The sequence below is a fragment of the Homalodisca vitripennis genome, unplaced genomic scaffold (assembly GCF_021130785.1).
Source record: "Homalodisca vitripennis isolate AUS2020 unplaced genomic scaffold, UT_GWSS_2.1 ScUCBcl_2880;HRSCAF=8023, whole genome shotgun sequence".
NCBI lineage: Eukaryota > Metazoa > Arthropoda > Insecta > Hemiptera > Cicadellidae > Homalodisca > Homalodisca vitripennis.
The window spans coordinates 46,424-67,459 of record NW_025779029.1 but is presented as its reverse complement, the minus strand read 5'-3'; the positions used below and the strand labels follow the sequence as shown (position 1 = coordinate 67,459).

General features: G+C 32.3%; 1 protein-coding gene across 1 annotated transcript in view; it reads left to right on the top strand.

Annotated features, from left to right (window-relative positions):
- Positions 1–21,036, top strand: part of LOC124372322 (alpha-globin transcription factor CP2-like) — a 53,888-nt gene that overhangs the window by 15,230 nt on the left and 17,622 nt on the right. Inside the window, exon 3 of the mRNA XM_046830702.1 lies at positions 15,125–15,263. Within this exon, the coding sequence (XP_046686658.1) occupies positions 15,125–15,263 (139 nt within the window). The remainder of the gene's footprint in view (positions 1–15,124; positions 15,264–21,036) is intronic.

Below are 21,036 nucleotides of genomic sequence, written 5' to 3'. Positions count from 1 at the left end.
AGGTCACATTGTCTTTGCTGTTTTTTCCCGTTCAAGCCGGGATTCAAGAGTTAAAATGTTACACTGAAGGTCTTTAATTACTGTTCCAGAATTATTATTAGAAGTCATCACCTCATCCAAACGCTGGAGTAATTTAGTTATGTTTAACTGTACGTATGTTAATATAATGTCAGGATGATTAGCCTCTAACTTCTTTAAATCCAGACAGAGATTTGTAATTCCTGTCTCCGTTTACACGTCAAAGCCATCTGTACTAGCAAATGTATCCTCAATCAAATTGACAGTGCAATTTGACATTCCACGTGTAATCACCATTTTATTGCGTCTACACAGACTCACTAAGATAATCACTTTAGGTGACGCAATGTCAAACGCATACACATAAATAACTGCAAGCCCAAAATACACGTATGAAAAGTAGTTCAAGCGTAGAAATTGAAGGCGCAACAATAAACCTTCGCAGCGGGTAGGTGCAGCCGAGCTAGTCTGGCCGTACAGCAGTAGTCACAAGCGGGGACAATCAAGCGGCAGCGGCTCACACTGCCTGCGCGTAGGATGGCAGCGTTGACAGATAACGAGTCCACTGCGGCCTGCTGTGTTCAATCTGGTTAGTCACAGAGCGTCACATTCAACTACTCACTAATGTCCAGCGCCGTCGACAAACAAAACCAACGCTCCGGATCTCGACAAAACTACCAGACAATACCGGTAATACAATTCACCGGTAATAACGGCGAAACAACATAAATTAGACGCAGCGATATATACACAGTCAAACTTCAGCAGACCAGGTCTGCTTCTAAGTGCCTATAAAATGTTAATTACAAATAAACCCATATTTTGTTTGTACATGTATAAGGTGTTTTATTATTATTATTTGTTATTTTAGTCTATAGTTTTCATTGTGATTAAGTTTTTGATTTTTTTATCAACCTATGACTATTCTTATTCTTATGAAAAATAAATGCCTACTTAAATCTTTGAGATCTTGATAGTTAGCCTATATGGTGTTGAACGTGGCCAAGATGAGGGGTGGGTCCATCTTGGAGGTAGGGAGGGAAGATAAGGAGAGACCTTTAGCTTGTGTGTTGTATAAACAGACTATAGAAACTATGAAAAGAGTTGACTATTTTTATTTTCTTTTGAATTTTTCCAACTTTTTCAGCGATTTGATTTTGGGAGCTTGAAGAATTTCACATTTGTTTTTTACAGAGTACCTAGTACGATGAGCCTGTGTTCGTTTAACGTCCAAACACAGTGAAATGGAAGTAAACCAGTTTTAAGTAGTTACATTCCTCCTAATTGCCTGAAATCGGTTCAATTAGACATTTGCTCTTTGGCGAGTTATCAACTTGAAACAGGCCCTCATGTTGTTCTTCTTCTAAGAGGTGGCCTGCTGCCATGTACTTAAGTCTCAAGGGCCTTTTGCACACCCCGGAAGTATACCATGAGGCCAAACAGTTTAAAATTTCGTCAATTCTAAAAATCACTGAAAACAACCAATCAGATCCCCCTGGGGAAATTCACCACCCTTTTCCAGATTACCAAAGATGGTGTAGCTCTTCCTTGCTATTGCAGGACAGTCAAAGAACAGTTGTTCAGCAGTTTCCTCCTGCCCATCACATATTCTACAGAGCGGATCCTCCAGGAAAATGCAGACTCTGTGAAGATGCTTCATTAAGTCCCATACTTATAATTATATTATAGTTAGGGACCATGTCCCATAATGAGATCCCATGACCTGAGAAGATACCTACTTAAAGAGAGAAGATCAGACACCACCCAGGAGGAAGGCGATTGCTGGACCATTCTGCTGATCCTCAGACCTGGAAGCAGTCTTCACTTTCTCTCATGTTCATCGTGAACCCATTTCGAGATAGCCCAAAGAATTCACACCTAGAAATACTACGGAATGGTTGAGGCCCTATCATGGTGGATGGTAAGCCCAAGTTGGCCAGGGCAGCAGCTCTTTCGTTCCAAGAGATGCCCTCTTGATCAGGAACCCAACAAACAGTCATGTTGTTGGTTGTGCCAAGGGAAGAAATGACTGATAACAATCTCAGACAACTTTGAAATTGAACACAGTCTTTTCTAATGTCTTCAATGCAGCTTGGCTATCTGTGAAAATGCTAGCCCTCAGGTTGCTTTCCAGCATAGATGTCTAAATCTATTCCTATCTTGCACACACGATGCAATAATCTTAATTCCATACTTCACTCGCTTATTTAGGATATGTTGTCTGAAATCACTCGTACTCCGAAATTTTTCAAGTATCTCATTCATTGTGATAAACTTGCTCACAAAATAGTGTTTCTGAACATTATCTACAAACTCTAAATAAGTCTTTGATTGGTACTTCTTTATCAATTATTGATTTCCTGTAACTTCTCATGTTCATATCATCAAACCTTAATGCATATAAAAGGAACTTGAATCGGTTTTAGGCATGATAGCAAAAAACTCAATACTTAGTCCATCCTTAGACAAAAGATCATGTAAATTTAGATGACATGCTTTTAAAATGCCTACCATATAAAAAAAATACCAAACATAACGTATATCTCTGCTGGTGTAGTAGGTTTACAGTCTCTTTATCTCACAAATACTTCTTTATGTACCTCTATCCATATATCTGTAATTTCAACAATATCAATGATCACTTCTTCCATAATAAAATAGCCTCCAATGTCAGTAGGCGTTTTGGCTCAATATGCATCATTTGCAACATGACCAACTCTCATTCAAAGAATGTTTCTGTTTCGTGCTCTTGCTTGAGGCTTTGGATGAAGATCCCAGAGTGTTAATATCTTAGCTAATATAGGAAAATCCTCCATTAGCATGAGTCACAACATCATTGTCTGTCTTTGAGAGGAATATTTTCGAGGTTGAACCCAACAAACAGAATACATCATCTAATACATATCATGGCAATTCCTCTACTACACCTTCTTGCTTTGCTCCATCATTGCCTATTTGAGTTAGTATAGCGTCAACATCTTGAGTCTCATCGTTGACATGAAAAAGTTCTTCTTCATCATTGTCTTCACTAAAGAGTTCTCTAAAACCCTCCAAATGGTCTAAAAACTTCACTCTCAGTCATCTCCTGTTCTATTCTACTTAAAAGTCTGGTGATCCTATTTTCTTCATCACTGTTCATTTTACAAAGCACACTTATAACACGATCACTGCAGTCTAAAAATCTCTTATCAATTAATAGACACTATAAAAACAGTCTATAATAACAGAAGGGGGATACACAAAGTTTTACTCCAAGACTACAGTTATCCAAGAAGGCACACATAAAGGAATCATTCAGACCTCATAGTGATCAGAACTGACACTGAGCCGGGGTGGTAGGGGGTTGATCATAGTTTTGCATTTACTTATTTAGAAAGAGACTTGTGAAGTAATACATTGCTCATGGCTGCCAAACACACAAAACTTACATATTTTGTGATAAACTATGTATCTGGAGGAAAACTCCGTCATGCACCTTTTGTCAGGTTTAAGTACTGGTTTATAATAGTATTTCTTCATAGATTTAATTAAAAAACCAAACTTTCCAAAATTTTAAAAAAGTTTCAAATTTAACCTTTTGTATTTTTTGTAGTATTTGGCATTCTACTTTATTAAAAACAGGGTGTTTACTCATCGGGAATTATGGTTAATTTTATAAAATAATGAAAAAAGTTCTTGAATTTTGTTCTATGTATGTATTGCGAATACTTCTTGTATCACAATTTTTTTCTATAAAAGTGGTGTCGTAGTTAACAAAAATAAGAAGATGTGATTTTAAAAACAAATTTTGGCTTGAAATTCTTATAATCTCTGTGTATGTTAGTGTGTCTGGGCATGTTCATGCACGGATAACTGATTGGCAGTGCGTGAATTACTGATAGTTAAAACGTGTTATTTTCCTACTTTGTGTATAAAAAAAACATTGATAGATCAAATAATTGCAGTGGTTTTATAAATACGAGTATTACTTTTGTTACAGTTACCATTGTATAAAAGTTCTATGCAATTTATCAGTCAAGTCATTTGTGATATCTTGACTTTAACTCTCCTCCTTTAAATACCATATTACCCGTGTAATATTCACAACAATGACTTTCAATTTTGTCATCCATTCCTTTACAAGGCTAGTGAAAAAGAATTAATCTTATTTAAAATTTGATACCCCTATTGGCAAAATAGTGTTAAGGTGTTCAAACCAGGAAGGTTCCTTCTCTAAATGAATTTTATAAAAGTTATTTAAGAGAAGTTGATTGACAAATGTTAATGATAAAACTGAAAATGTTCCACTTGCAATCATGTCGCAAAGACCTGCAATGAATAATTTAAAAAACAAGTATGTGCAATTTGCTGATGATTTTTTTAAATAGATCCAAATAATTATAAATATAAAACTATGCTATGAAATACATTTGTAACTATTCTTGTTGAAGATCTAAATTCTTGTAGCATTCCTTGTAATGCTCTTTCCAGGTCTCATTTGTAGCAATATCAATCAGTTTAAGTTGAAGTTCTGAAAGAGCATTTTCGATTTCAAATTTAAACTTTTAGGATTTTGAAACAGCTTTATCTTTTCTGTTGTTGATGCATCATCTTAATCAGCAAATTCAGTTACTCATAGAAACTCCTTCCTTAGGTACACAGAGGTATCAACTGCATTAGCAATGGGAAAGGTATAGTAGTTTCACTAGCAAACATTTGCAAGTTTCAAAATGGTCTCAATTTTTCTTTCCTAACTAATTTTAAAAGATGGCAAGTTTTATTCTCAAAACTTTCACACTGAATAACATTTTTACAAAGCTTTTCTCTTTGAAGCTTCAAGTTCAAAAAAATAAGATGAGTGATTGGATCTACTTACTGCAAATGGAAGCTTACTACAAAAATCTTTGGAGCACTTTCCCTCTGTTTGACTAATGCACATCACAATGATAGAGCACATCTTGATGTTCACTCTCGAATTGATTTCTGAAAGAAAGTGCTGAAGTCTTAATATAATTCACTGTCTTAATAACAACTTGCATTACTTTTGAAACTTAATTTTTTGTGTAGTGGAATTATATTGATTTCTCTTTTGCATCATTTTGAACTGTATTCGAAACATTCTATGAAGCCTGTTTAAGAGCCACAAATGCATTTACCTCCATCTGTAGTTATTCTCTTAAAGTGTTTTTAGATCAAGCTAGGATTTATAAATAATCTCAATTACTTCCAAAAGAATGTCCAAACTAGTTACATTGTTTTCCATCAAATAAACCTCAGAACATTTTTCAATGAGTTTTAAGTCACTATTTACACCTCTTTTTAAAAATAATTCGGATCCAGACTCATCCGTTAACTCATCAAAAACAATTGAATACCACTCCAATGTTCTGTAGGCATTTTCAAACTGGTGACTAATGTCAGTACCTATATCTTCTGTTTGCTGTGTGACTGTATTTTAAGACAATCTGAGTTAATTTAATATTTGTGTTAATTATATATTTGCTGGTTTGGGGGGACATAACTCCACAATGGCCCTTTCAGTACAAGCTTTTACTAGTGTGCTGTGAGAAAGAGTCTTGCCAGTCTTTAATAATGTGTAACATATTTCAAAATATTCCTCGAATATCACTTTTATTCTATTTTAACTGTTGAGAAATATGTCACACTGAGTTTGCATATATTCTTTTTGTGCTCGGGGATGACCTATTCCAATAATTGAATACTAACTAATCCAAATTAAAATAATTTTCTGACTCAATCCACTGTTAATAATCTAAACTCATGTAATAGTGTAAATACTTCATACTGAAGTTACAATGTTCTCAGAAAATCAATTTAAACAAATTTTTCTAAAGGTAATAGCCTAAACTCTTTAATGAATTTAAATATACATGGGACTTTTTCAACCAAGGTTAATGAACTTCAATACATTGTGGATGCATCTAATATTGATGTATTTATTAATGAACATTGGCTTTATTTTATATGAGTCTTATGTTAAAAACCTACCTCAAAAACTCAATTATCTTCTAAGGATCATTTATCTTTTTCAATAAGAGAATATCTGTTTATTTTAACTGTACTGGGTTATTTGAAGTTTCATGTTTACATTTACCCTTGTATGATTGTATTATTTTTTATTATTTGAAAAAGTAGTATATATCCAAGTCATGAGCTCTTTTGAAACTACTAGTATTTGTTCATATGACAATATAATATGGCTTCAGACCAGGATGTAGTACAAATGCAGCAGTCTCCAATCTTATTAACTACGTTGTGAATAACTAAAACAAGTCAAAGAGTACAGCAGCAGTATTCTGTGATGTGTCCAAGCATTTCACTGTGTTACAGAAAAATTGTATTAGAAAAACTTAGGTTTTATAATTTCATACAAAAAACCTTTTCCTGGATCAAATATTATTGTAATTTTCCAAATCAAAAGAGAACTGTTATCATCTTGGCAAAAGATTATATGTGGAATGTTACAAGGTTCAATATTACATATAATGTTAATTTTAATACTGCATATATGTATACTGTATATATCTTGGTGATCCTTTAATTTTATTTGCAAAAAAAAACCTTGGACAGGTATTGCTATGGTTTGAAATGGTTGGGGAATACACAGAAGAACACTAATTGTTAACTGTGAAGTTTAGTGCTGTGTCAAGATAAATAATCATTTGTCCCTCAAACAGTATTGAATCAAGAAATAACAGTTACAAAAACTTGCAATTTTTTATGTGTCATATTATATTAAAGCTTATGGAAACCTTATACTGAAAACTAGTCTAAAAATAATATATACGTTGCTATCTGATATTGATTTTTCTATTTTAATAAATATTTTAACAATGCTATCTCTGTATATATATATATATATATATATATATATACAAAAGTTAAATTCTGGTAGAATATAATAATAATTTCTTGTTAGATAAACAGCGTTACCACAGTAATACTAAAGTAAAAGGTAACTTTTTGTTCCCTAGGCATAGATTGAGGCTGAAAGTAACCCCTTTATATGGGTAAGAATTTTTCTTATAAGCTTCATGACAATGAAGTATATTCATTCTATTCTTTGTAATATCTCAAAAACAAGCTATGCAATTGCGGTTTTGTTTTTACAAGGAGTTTCTTTTTAAATCTCAAATTTCATTTTACAAATGGGGTACATTGCTATTTAAGTTAGGAATTGTTATTTTTTTAAGGGAGGGGTTAACTTTTATTGTAAAGATATTCTTCCCTTCATGGAATTAAATGTTTGCTCTGCAGTATTTATATTGTTTTAATAAAATAATGATGCACAAATAAAAAATCACCCTAATATTTGAAAATAAGATTATAAACTTTGTTAGTGTTTTTTTTTATCCCCATCACTTTGCTGTATCACAACATAGGGTACTTTGCTATTTTTATTTATTAAGAGGAACAGGGTTTAATGGGGGGATGATATAATATACGCAATGCCCCGTATACATCATGAAGTAGATCTTTGTTGCATACTTGATATATATATATATATATATATATATTTATGTCCACGGCACTGCTTTGGCTTGGTTTAGTAGTTATTTTAAAGAAAGGCGTCAAGTGGTTTCAATCTGTGGACATAATAGTGACGAACAAACTGTCGAATATGGGGTAATCCAGGACAGTACGTTAGGACCAGTTTTATTTTTTATTTATATCAATAATATTTCCAGGATTAATTTATTTGGGAAGCTTTATTTTTTTGCTGACAACAGTTTGATTTTCATTTCAGGTAAAAACTGGCGAGATGTTAAATTAAATGGAACGAGTGACTTAAAGACGTTAAAAAAATGGTTTGACCAAAATATTCTTTCATTGAATATTTCCAAAACAAAATTTATGCCTATTTCTCTGCATTCTAGTACAGAATATAATTTGACAGATCTAATAATTCATCAGTGCGGTAGTTACTTACTCGAATTCGACATGTATGTGCAAAGAAATAGAGCTCGTAAAACGCTACAAATACCTGGGAGTTGTTTTTGACTCTCACTTAAAATGGTCTGAGCACGTTGATTATGTCCTTAACAAAATTAGAAAGTACATTTATGCATTTAGGAAACTAAGTGAAATTTTAGACGGAAACGAGATAAAATTAGCGTATTAGGCTTATGTCCAGTCACTTCTTTCCTTCGGTAACATTGCGTGGGGCGGTGCGTGTAAAACGCTTCTTGAACCTCTTTTCATTACGCAAAAGAGTATACTAAAGGCAGGGTGAGGAAAAATGTGTGTTATCCAACTGAGTCTCTCTTTCAGGAATCCTCCCTACTTTCACTACGACAGTTATATATAAAAAAATTACTAATTCACATAGATCTACAAAAATGCTAATACAATATTACCAGAAATTTTGCACTCTTACCAAACAAGATATTCAGAACATGTTGGTATTCATGCAATTAGATTAGATAAATCCTTTTCAAAAACCAATTCTTACTATACTTCACATATTCTATTTAGAAACATATGTAAACAAATTTCAGCATTTAAATTTATTTGAATCAGGTAGTATTACAAAATTTAAATATAATGTCACAGAACTGATGTTACAAATTGGAGTCCAAGGATCCGAAACTTTCATTCACTCAAACTGGGGACCAACCTGACCTTGACCCCTCCCCATCCCCGGCGCTCGTCATATCACGGTCTTGTGTATGTGGTCTTACTTCTACCGATGGTTCTGTCTAATACAACATTATCTCTTATCTCCTTCATCACACAACTACATTTCTACATTTTATGCCTTAAAACACACCGACACGTAACAGTAACACTTTTTTCGACATCTAGATAACATAAACTTTTTAGTACGACTCTAGCCTACGCACAGGCTGCTTGCCCATGTAGGCTAATTTCCATTGAAGAATATATGTTAATATGTAATATATAGTTTACTTAAATTATATAAATAATATTTATCCAGCTACTGTACTTAAAATTAAATTGTTTTATTTTATCGCCACTTAGTAAGTATAGTAAAAGGGTAATTTACTATTTATCAAATGTAAATAAATCTAATATCTTGGTGTATATGTTTTTGGAAATAAAAAATGTTTCTATTCTATGTATATATATATATATATATATATATATTTATTTATTTATTTATTTATTTATTTATTTATTTATATATGTATATGCAAATTACATTAAACTATTTTTTCCGGTTGGAGCAAGTCAAAGAAAATAATTATTTTTCAAAACTAATTGTTTTCTAGGAACCTAGGCCTATATTTTTTATTCAAAATAAGCAAAATTGTTATCCAGTCCCTTTTCAAAATTTATACACCCTCTTTCTCTTCCTTAAGGTAGAAAAACCTTCATGGCGTGAAAACACCCATTGCACGTACGGCAACGATTAGTTGCAATCATTGTAGTTTGATGTACATATGACGTTGTGTCGATTGTTAGATGACAACGAAGCTCTCCGAGTGTAACCGGATACACCCGAAGCTATGACGGAACAGTGGAGGTCACTCGAGTTGACTGTGCAGTGTAGAGCCATTGACAGCTCGTCGTCAGTGAAAACCAGATTGTGCCAGTTATTGTCCGGATATAGATTGTGTTGTGTTGTACTCTTGCTATCAAAAGCTAATGCATATTTTGTGTTTAGAATTTATTGAGTGTGCGTTTTTAATTCCACCTGATATTTGGCGTCTGCGCCTGTATGTGAATACGTGAGTTCAGGGGAAGGCCGAAAGTGTCAATGAGCGAAAGAACTCAATTCCAGCAAGTCTTCATAAAATATTTTGTCTCAGTTCCAGTGTGTACGAGTGTTTTCAAAGTGAATAATCGGCGACGGGAATGGTGGCTAGATCGCGGTTCATTGCTCACAAAGATCGCGCAGTCTTTACGAATAGCATCAACCTACTGCTGCAGGACCATTTTATTAGCTGACGACCAGCTTTTACCTCAGAAATATGTATTTTCGGTATTAAAAAGAATTGGGCCCTTTGGAGTCTTGGGTCCCAGATACAGGCATGCTGCAGGTTTGACATAACTTAGGCCGTTTTATGCCTTTAGCTCTGTAACAGATTCAGTCAGTATCTAAAGTCTTTGTCACATCTATATTCAGTACACCTAACCTCTGTGCATATCCTTAACACTAGGCTTTCTGGTTTAGTACTATTGCTGATTATTCAATATTGATTTTACCAAGAAGAATTTTTTTGAAAAACGTATAGGCTACAATTAGAGATTGTGAGGATACAACTTAAACAAGTGTTTTATGAGTAAACTTACACATTAATTTAAACAATGGCTTTTGGACTTCCTGTGCACTATGCGTTAAAGTTATGTCTGTGATCAAACCCAATTCATGGATAAACAATATATACCTACATAGGTCTACAGTTTTCGATTAACTTTATGACGACTTTGGTGTCAAGTTCAGTATTAAAGGTCTGAAGTATAGTGCAAGTGGATCCTTAACCTTAATAGTGAAAACATGTTAGTGCTCATTCATACACTAACTATGACTGTTGCTGACGTTGAGATATCTGCCAAATTCTTCCACCTAATGTGCCCTTCATCACGACGTATACATCAAGGTTTCGTTGCCAAACGGATTGGTGTTACTTGGAGTAGAAATAAAAGTCTATGTGGACGTTCAAAGTACAGGATTAATCAACCACATTTGCGGCAAAATCTACAAGCAATGATCATGTAAGCATATGTAGCCTAGTTTAAGTATATAAATAAGGAACTATTTTTTAACCTAGCCTATTTTATAAACCTAATAATAATTAATAATGCATCACTTAGTGAGTTAACAGGGAGACTAATAAGCGGCCTTTACTCGTTACTTGGTTGTTTTTATTGAACCATTTGATATGTACAAATAGTACACAATAAGAATTTTAATAAATTACCGTAACAAGAAGAATCTCGTACATTACAATTTTAAAAACAAATTTAACACTAACATTATAAAACAACAAAACCAACTATGTCCTAGACTTAGATATCAAAGAAACCTTACACTATAACTTGCCAGCTTGATATCAATGAGTAACCGCTTTTCACACTATAACTGACTATGTATATACAAAATTTGAGAATGGAACGTAAATGGTATCTTGTTTAAAACTCTTTGGTACTGCAGAACACAGTTTGATGGAAACAGCAGTAAAAAACACCAAAGATTTTATTGTTTAATTTTTAGAAGTACATTTAAAGATTAAAATAATAAATTTATAAGTAATAAGGTCATTAAAATGATATAAAGAAGGCCTTAACAGAAAGCCATATAGAAATTTTGTGAATTTGTCACAATATGAAATCCTTTCACTGGACAACCAGCCAAGCTAAGTACTCTACCTCCCTTCATTACTGTATGTTTGGAAGGGGGAAAATTGAATCGTCTTCAGTATGTTTTCATATCATATTGTTTGGAACAAAACATAGTTGCCTTTTATATTTTCTATAAAAATTCTTGTTACCTCAGCTTAGTGAATCATAGGTAATTATAGGAATGCATAAGATTTAATCCAATCAAATCATCCAGGTCATGAAACCCATGTTCTCAGAATGTTATGAAATTTTTGTATATGCTCTACTTGCCATTCTCATTCATTATTCATATAAAAATTCACTTCATATCTAAAATACTTTTAGAGTTATGAATGTTCAAAATTTGCTTAAACTATTTGTTTCAAACTATTAAGGAGGAATTTTTTTTTTAGTTTAAATAAATCATAACTTTGTCAGTTTTTCTCATATCACAATTGGATTTTCACTAAAATGTTAACAAAATTATGCAGAATAAGAAAACTTTTTTTTATATATCATACAAATTTAAATGTTTAAAAAATATATTACTTATAACTTTTTTTAATAGTAAAAATAAAGGCACTACAGAAATCAATTTTTTATTTAGGCCTATGTTTCTAAAAACATAAACTATTAGATTCTGCAAGAAAAACTATGGGTTTTTAACTGTCATACATTAAATAAATCATGAAACAAAATAAACATAATTTCCAATGTAATGGAATTCAAGACAGTATGAATAGGCCTACTGTTAATCAATTTGAACACTGTTAAACCCATAAATTATCTAAAGAACTGATTATTAATATATATTTAAAGCACATAAGTTAACAAGTTTGTCTAATGAGTCGTTTGTGAAATAATTTGGCTTGAAATTGTATTTATATAAACTTACAATGATGAAATTCAATAATAAAAAGATATCTTTCCAAAGTCTTCATGTGTTAAAAATCTTGTTTAAGTTCATGTAGTATTTACACTAGTTTGGTTCAACAATCTCTTAATTCTAGACTTGAGTTTATTTTAACATCTTGCTGCACTGAAGTTGAGTGAATCAATTTCTTTCAGCAGAAAATAATACGTACGTTCAAATGCTTTTACATCTGAAAGGTTTACACATGAAATTATGCAACTCACAGGAACCCAAGAAATGTTGTTTCTTGAGGGCCAAAGAAAAGATGGAGCAGGTCCATGAGTATGCAACAATTTTACATTAACATCACTTTTATCGTCGTGCTTTGATAAAACTAAGCTAAAATACCATCGGTCATTATAAATAAGCAATTTAATTGTGTAAACCAACATCAGACATCTTTTCCAAGTTTCAGTACCAAAATTAAATATTGTGCAACATTGTTTATCAAAACTTGCACGTTTTTTTGCAATTGAGTCTTCAGATTGTGGTTAAAAATTGTGAAAACTACATGTTCCACGGACTGCCTTTGCTTTACAAAATAATCCTCCAGTTTTCCTGTGTGTCTATCAATGTTTGTTTCTTGATTATAGTATACTTTGTTTTCTATTTTGTCTTTCAAAAATTAAAGAATTTTTGGACACAACTTATGGCATTATCTGTACCACGTTCCAAGCTAACCTTTATCACAATGCGCTTGACAGTGCCACCTATAGTGTCACAAGAAAATTTCCCATCACTGGTAGCAAAAAAAACACCATTTAGCCTTGAAACCAGTCTTTTTCATAGAGGCACAGATTCAAAAAGTTTTTATACTCTGCAGTACATCCATGACTATAATAAGTCACACTGTTCACTTTTGGATAACTGTTTTTTGGATATTCAACAAAAACCTTCTGTTTTATGAACAAATGCCTTATTGTGCTATAAGTCATCAGATACTATGCACAAATTGGAAACTATTAGGTCTTCATTGTTCTCATGGTGTGTGTAGATCAAAACAGTATGAAGAGAACAGATGCTACTAGTCCAATCATATTCTTGTTTCATTTTGTAAGATAAAAAAATAGTTTTCATTAAAATCAATCAGAACAATGGCTTCATCTCTTTCAGGTTACTTTTGATTTGTTTCAAATATTTGGCCCGAGGATACTTAAAATGAATAAGTGAAGTATTAATTTTTCTAGGTTTCCAGTTAAGATTTCTAGGTATTCTTGTAATGTCACAGTGAACTAAATCTGTTGAGTTCGGTATGTAGATAGCCAAGAAGAATATGTCACTTCATCATTAGAATCCCACCCTTGAAATTTGTCCATAATAAATTATTTTAAACTATCACTTGAAAGGTACTTTGAGCAATGCCATAACACACAGCCTCTGTTGTCTTTTGAACAAACTAACTTCTTAATAAGTTCACATTAGTTCTCGTCAGTTGAGCAGGCGTGTAGCAATAACGAAATATTTTCATATATGCTACAAACAAAAACAAAGTGTGTGCCAGCAGTACCTGCTAATATGCACCATTTCGGGTAAATCATACAGAACTTTGAAACTCTAATTTTAATCCTTGGGTGGTCAATCTTAGAAGCTGCATATAGTTCATTTAAATTTTCCAACAACAGTAGTGTGATGGGTGTTATATGTACAAACATAGATACGTTTTGGATGAGAAAAAGTATTTCTAAGTAAATTATTCACATTAATTACACCGTCAATATTGATATTAGTCACTGTAATAAATATATAGTCCAAAATAAAGAGCATTTCTCTATAACACATTGGAAAATATAAAAGTTTGCTTTTCGTAGACATCAATTTTTGTGCTGATTTCATATAATTGTAAATAAACCTTTACCCTTAACAGTTGGATCAGGCAGTTTTTCTATTGTTTGCTCAAATTGTATATCTTTTATGTCTTGATCATCTGCAAGAAATGAGTTATTTTTAATTCCTTAAGATTTCCTATAAACCACACCCATGATGTGTCACTAATTTTCAAAATGTGTAGATGAAGACGATCTTTCTGGCAAAATGTATTGTCACTGTGACATTACTGTTGCCAAAACAGCAAAACAAATTTTATCATTGAAATCAGCAATTTTTTCTGTTTGAAATGTATAAATAGTGGTGGTAGCGTTGATTTATGAACTGTCAAAACATGTGCGTTTCAGATTGACTGTATAATGTTGATTTCAAGTTCGAGGGTTAATGAGATCAACAATGGCAGCAAAACAGCTGATTCTAAGCTAAAGTTTTTTAGAAACAGATTACCAAATTACATCAGTCAGTAAGTGTGGAAAAAACTTACAAAATAGAAAAATAGACACTATTTATTTAACTGCCTATGAATTCCACCAAGGAGTTCTATCCCTTTTCCTCTCACTTCCCCGATCATACCACAAAACGAGTTCCACAAGTAATTTCACCCCGGTTAACAAATAATAATCTTGTTTTAATTGACTTAATTTTTTTATGATCAGACTCAGTTTAGCATGGAATCCCTGAGTAACACAATCTTAACAAGATCCTATTTACGTCACATTCTGAAATATTGCATTTACATATATAGTCAGTTAACAAATAACATATTTAAAACAAACATTTAAGAGGTTGTATTTTGGATTTTCCATAAACCGGTTGTGGGAGGATTAGAACAAATTCAAACTATACACAACGTAAGTCATATGATATATCAAATTTTTTATAATAAACTTTGAACATTTCATTGTAATATGTTAAAAGCTTATTTAGAAAAAAATGTTTATTCCATGTTTAAAACGTTTTGTTCAAAGTTTCGCCCGTTTAAAATTCTTCTAATTAGTCAATTTGTTGATTGATAGAAACATTGTAGTCTATAATTAATAGTTAATTGATCAAATTTGTCAGTGTTAAAATTGTGTTTTATAGAGGGGCTCTCCAGAATGGCAGTGGCAAGCCGACAAGAGATGATCAACTGCAGGTTCATAACATGACCAAGACCTCTCTGACACCGCAAGTGACTCTCCCTGACAGACCCAATAGCTCCGATAACTCTCTGGTCACACAGGTCAGTTTTAAAATACTAAAGATTTTATATATGAAAATTTAAAGTGATTCCTTTCTACTCCCCTTTGAAAAAGGGGGGGGGGTATTTATCCTTCAAAAAGTCCAAAACAAGTATTTTAATATGTATGGTGAAAATGTAAATCGATATCTCAATCCGTTTGAAATATACAGGGTCCCCACCCGACCGTGAAAACCGTGAAACCGGGAATAAGCCGTGAATTTCGTTCACCGTGAAAAAACCTTAAATAAGCCGTGAATTTTTGTTTACATACCGTGAAAATCTCTACAACTTTTGAATAAATAAAATCAACACGGGTCGTCGTCAGACGATCATATGGGAAAAGTTGACCTTCGCTATTGCAAAGTAAAAAGTAGCACGCAATGTAGGGGATAGACCACGAAGTTTGACAGGTGCTGCTATCTGAGCGATTTTACTGATAATATGGTTTATAAACAAATGAGGAAAAGGAAGGGCCGGTGGGAGATGACGCTTCCGGCTCAAATCACGTGAGGCCTGTCTTTGTCTGTCGCCAGGTTCCGGGCCTTGGCTACGCTACGCGGCTGTAAACAAGGCATTCTCTGATTGACACGCGAGATTAATAACACAATTTAATTACTTGATAGATTGTAGTTTAATGTAAACACTTTTCGTATTGGAGTTTTATTGTATCAGATATAGTCTATTATTGTTTTCATGAAATAAAAAAGTATACAAATCCTTAATCTAATGTAAGGAATTTAAATTACATTTTAACTTAATTTCATTCTATTAATCCTTTATTTTATTTAAATATTAATGAGAAAAAATGCTATTCAGTACGATATCTATATCGTTGTGTGTAAATGACTGTTAACACAATGTAATAATTATAAAAAATTTTAATTTATGGTGGACAATAAATTGAATTAATTTAGGGTCTTGCGTAAATAAATAGTATAATAATGTGACGGAGCAGAACCTACACGACACATATCAATTAACGCAGCGAGACCATAACGAGACCATAACAGTTATATAGGCCTATATAACTGTTTTAATTACCAGTAAGGTCGTTTGAGAAAACAATTTTATTTTTCATCTCTTTAGATATTAAACGGTAGTGATATATGCGTTTTCCTTATCAATAATATTTTTTATGATTCCTAAGCTGCATGGATATTACGAGTGTACACGGTTTTTAAATCTTTTATAGTGAATGTGTGTTTAAATTGTATAATGTATTAGTAAAATATTACAAATGAAACGTCATGTTATAAAAACGTTAGAAAAAAAACCATTGCATTTTTTCTAACCAGGAAACAACAAACGTCAAGTAACTTTGTAGTGTTAAGCTTTATTACTACAAAACTACAAATCGAGGAAGTCGTCCAAGTATAATTTTGTCGGGTTCCATACGACTACGTTAACGCTATTAATCATTTCATGCAGATGAAAAATATATCGTACAAGGTTCATTTATTGTAATGTGGTGCAGCGATGTTATGGTAAAAATAACCTTTGTTGTCTACTGTCAATGAGAGTGGAAGGGGAGGGGTATATCGTGTACTCCACTCCCCCCATCCTCGGACAACAGTGGTTTCATGTCTCAACATGAAAGATTTGTTTCCCCAGCTCGGCACTCCAATCTTATTCTTATTGTGAGAATTGATATAAAGATTTAAAGCTTTTCATTCAACTCATTCTGACACTTTCTCACGGAAATTTCTTCTGTTGAAAGAGGCTTCTCTGTCAACAAACAGTGTATAGTTGAAAACTTGAAGGAGGAGAGTTTAGTCGCGTTGAGAAAAGTTTGTGACGGCGTATCAGCAGCAGGAGGATTGGAGGCAATGGAAATCACTAATGAAATTAGTTCATGCTGCCAAAAATTCCCACGCCCACTACTTGGAGCACTTGGCAAAACAACGAGAAGAAATGAAAGACAAAATTAATTCTGAGAAAGAGAGGAAGCAAGCTGCAATAGAAAAAAAAAGAATAGGAAGCACAAAAATTCCCAGGTTTTGTCCAACGCCAGGAAAAGGGCAGCTGAGTTTAGACGATAAGATACAGGAACTTAGCAAAAAGTGCAAATCGTAATTCACTTTTATTCTAGACATTTTTTATCAATTTCTTATATTTATGTGTACAAATATAATTTTTTTTTTTTTGTATAAACTGGTACCAAATAACTTTTCTTATAACAAGTTGTATATAATTTTTATACATTTAACGTTTATATGTTATTTTAATTTCAATAAAATTGCCTTTTCTTATGTACTAATTAAAATGTGAACCTGTGATTATGTGAAAATTTTCCTGTGGAAGAAATCGATCGAAATAATAATAATAATGTGTTAAACAAGAAAATAATTTAATAATCACGCAAGTGTACTTCATGGACTCAAACGAGTTAGCCTTAGCAAACGTACGAATCCTGTCACCCTGCATCTTGTCTAACCTGTGTCAACAAAGTTCTCTTCAGATTTCAACAAACTTGTAAGTTAAAGAAAATTATGAGCTATGTGCATGCTAATTATATTGAAATTTGTCTTTGTCATTGCTTTGATGACTGTTATGATGATGTTTTGTATAAATAATATGCCTTGTCATATTCATTGTGTAGCAAATCGCACATAAAATCGGGCGCTCGCCGCTCATTGCTTGCGTCGTAACCGAAGCCTATTGTTATTTCGTTCTTTTAGACGTTTCCGTCAATTCCTGCACGACCAATGACATCGTTAGTCAAATGAGAAGAAGTTTTATATTGTATTTTACCGCTCTGCCGCGTCTGTAGTGTTTACGTCTCAACTTCGCCCCTCTCCAACACGATTTTGTTTGTACCGGTAACGTTGTTTATGAAAACTTTCCGACCTTGAATTTTAATTTTTTTAACCGTGAAAACCGTGAATTAGCCGTGAATTTGAGTATTTAGATTGAGTGGGAACCCTGATATACCAAGGCATATCAGGACTTAATTTACACCCTGTATATATATACAGGGGGTAAGTTTACATTTTCAAATTGAAACCCCTATCTTGTGACATGTCATTTTAAAGGTCTATTTAATGGAAACAAAACATCTCTACAACAATCCTAGCAAAAGTTATGGGCAAATAACCCCTTACATTGTAATGCCACCTACAAAAAGACCTCTTACCTCTTACCGAAACTATGCACACCAGAAACATTAGATACTACTTAAAGAGATAAACTGGGCCCCTCAAGGACTTACTAAAAGATATCATGCATGCATTTTGTTGATATGCGCAAGACATTGCATTATCCATACAGATTATTATCTTTTTGTGTCATTTGCCCATAACTTTTGCTAGGATCGTTGTAGAGATGTTTTGTTTCCATTAAATAGATCTTTAAAATGACATGTCACAAGATAGGGGTTTAAATTTGAAAATTTAAAGTTACCCCCTTCTACCCCCCTTTGAAAAAGTCTACATACAATTCAATACGGATGTATGTAAAAAGAAATTATAAACAATACATTTTACCATTATTTGTAGCTAACGTAAAAAATGCCTTGATTTAAGGTACTGAATAGCACCCGTTTGTTGTTAAAAAGAATGCTTAAAATAGAGACATGCCTGTGAAGGAGTAAACTACAAATTTCTCCTCACTTGAACAGATATTCTCTGCCACTGATGTTAGGATGCCTCAAGGACTGTGGTGTATAAATAAAAATAAAATCAAGTATTTTAAACTTTAAATAAAAAAATCTGCTTTTTACAAAATAAAAAATTATAGGCTCAATACTAAAGATAAACAATAGTATATACGTTGATTAAAGTTCAAAACACATTTGTTTACACATAAAATTGTTATCTTAATTAAAATTTCCATGTAGTGAGAATACAATTTACATTCTGAAAGTTGTGGAACATATAAAATATTAATATTTGTAAGTATAATTTAAGATTTAATTTTACTAATATTAATATTTGTAAGTATAATTTCAGATTTAATTGTACTATACATATCTATGTATATAGAAATCCTGTAGATTAATGATTCCCACTAAGCATTGCACCAATTGTTGACAAAGGTGAGTTAATGATGTGCCAGCTCAAGTGGTGAAAGTGTGGGCAGACAGCAGATAGTTTATCTGAGCACTGATATTACTATTAGTGAGATCACAATACTGGTCATAACCAGTTCTCACCGGACAGTTATATCAAAACTGGCGGTCCGACACCTGTTATAGGCGGTATCACCTTATCTGTGACCCCACTGGCTGTCTGGAACTCGCGTAATCCACCTATTAAAATCTGCAACATGTTACATATATTCTTTCTTATCAGTTATATCTGGTTAAAAATGGATTGTCTACATTGTTGTGTCGCCTTTCTCTGGTATATTCTGGAGGAAGTGCTGCCACCACCGTCATGGGAAGTCTGCCAAGAAAACGGCAGGTAGTGAATAAACTTAAAAATTTATTATTTATCCATTGTATTGTTTTGATTGTTAACCCAATCAAATAGATGAATTGATTGCACAAACCCTAAAATATCTTAAGAGAAAAAGTAATCATTACATTTTTGGATTCTGTTTAATTTGCTTCAAAACACAACAAGATTTTAAGAAATAATTTTTATTAATAGTATAGATAGTCTGATTTTGTTTTATCTTTTGCTTACTTCCAAAAAAGTGTATGCTCATAATTAAATTCTTTAGTTTATTTAAACTATTACATATCTTTTAATATTACAATTCTTCACAAATTGTACAGTATTATAAAATTTAATGTTCAATAATAAGATAGATACAATAATGACAACTGATTAGTCCAGTATTATCTAATAAACTAATTATTTTATTACATTGATAAAATTAATTTCCTTTGATAAATCATTAAAATTTATTTTCAATTTTTTTTTTAATTCCAACAGATGACTACAAATCCGTTCAATAGAATTCGATACTCAGTAAGACACACTGTAACTAGATTAGACTGCCAGTTGAGATTAATATAAACAGAAAGAAAGCCACAAGCTCCGAGCTGCTACCATCCAGAATACACACAAACCAGTTAGAACTGAATCTCATTCGTCTGATACAAACTGTGCAACTAGCACACCTGTCTCTATAGCAACAATTACAGACCTCTATGCCTAATTAATTATAATGTAGGTTCAACATAGTTTTAATTAGCTTGAAATACAAAAGTAACCTTTTTGAAAAAAATATCAACTGTATTGCCAAGATATAATCTAACATAGAAAATTTGGAAGTATTCACAGAAGTAAATAAAATCAGTAAGAACATAGCATTCAATAACAACATTTGATTTGAATTAATTTTTGTGTTTATATTTTGGTTTTTTTTACTTTAGTAAACATACCATGTTGTGTTTCAAAAAGATTTTTAGTTTAATACAGCAAAATACAACACAAAACATGTTAAGGTTTATCAAATACAGATACAATTGTACATAGCAGCCAAAATTTACAGATAACTTTTAAAATGTTTAGAATAAATTTTGGAGGTTGACAATTTAAATTCTTTAATTTTTGTACAAAAATAGTTTGATTTTATATATATATATATATATATATATATATATATATATATATATGAAGTGTTCGTTAATTTATCATATATACATACTATAAATATTTATTTTTTATTTACTAACTAGACTGGTTGGGGAACTAAACCGGTGATCCAGTAGTCGCTATATTAAACCTACTCATAACAAATACAATAAACAAATAAATATATGTTTTAAAAAAGTATGGGGTTAGTTGATAACAATGTTTGTGGCCTTTTCTTTCAGTGTAGTCTG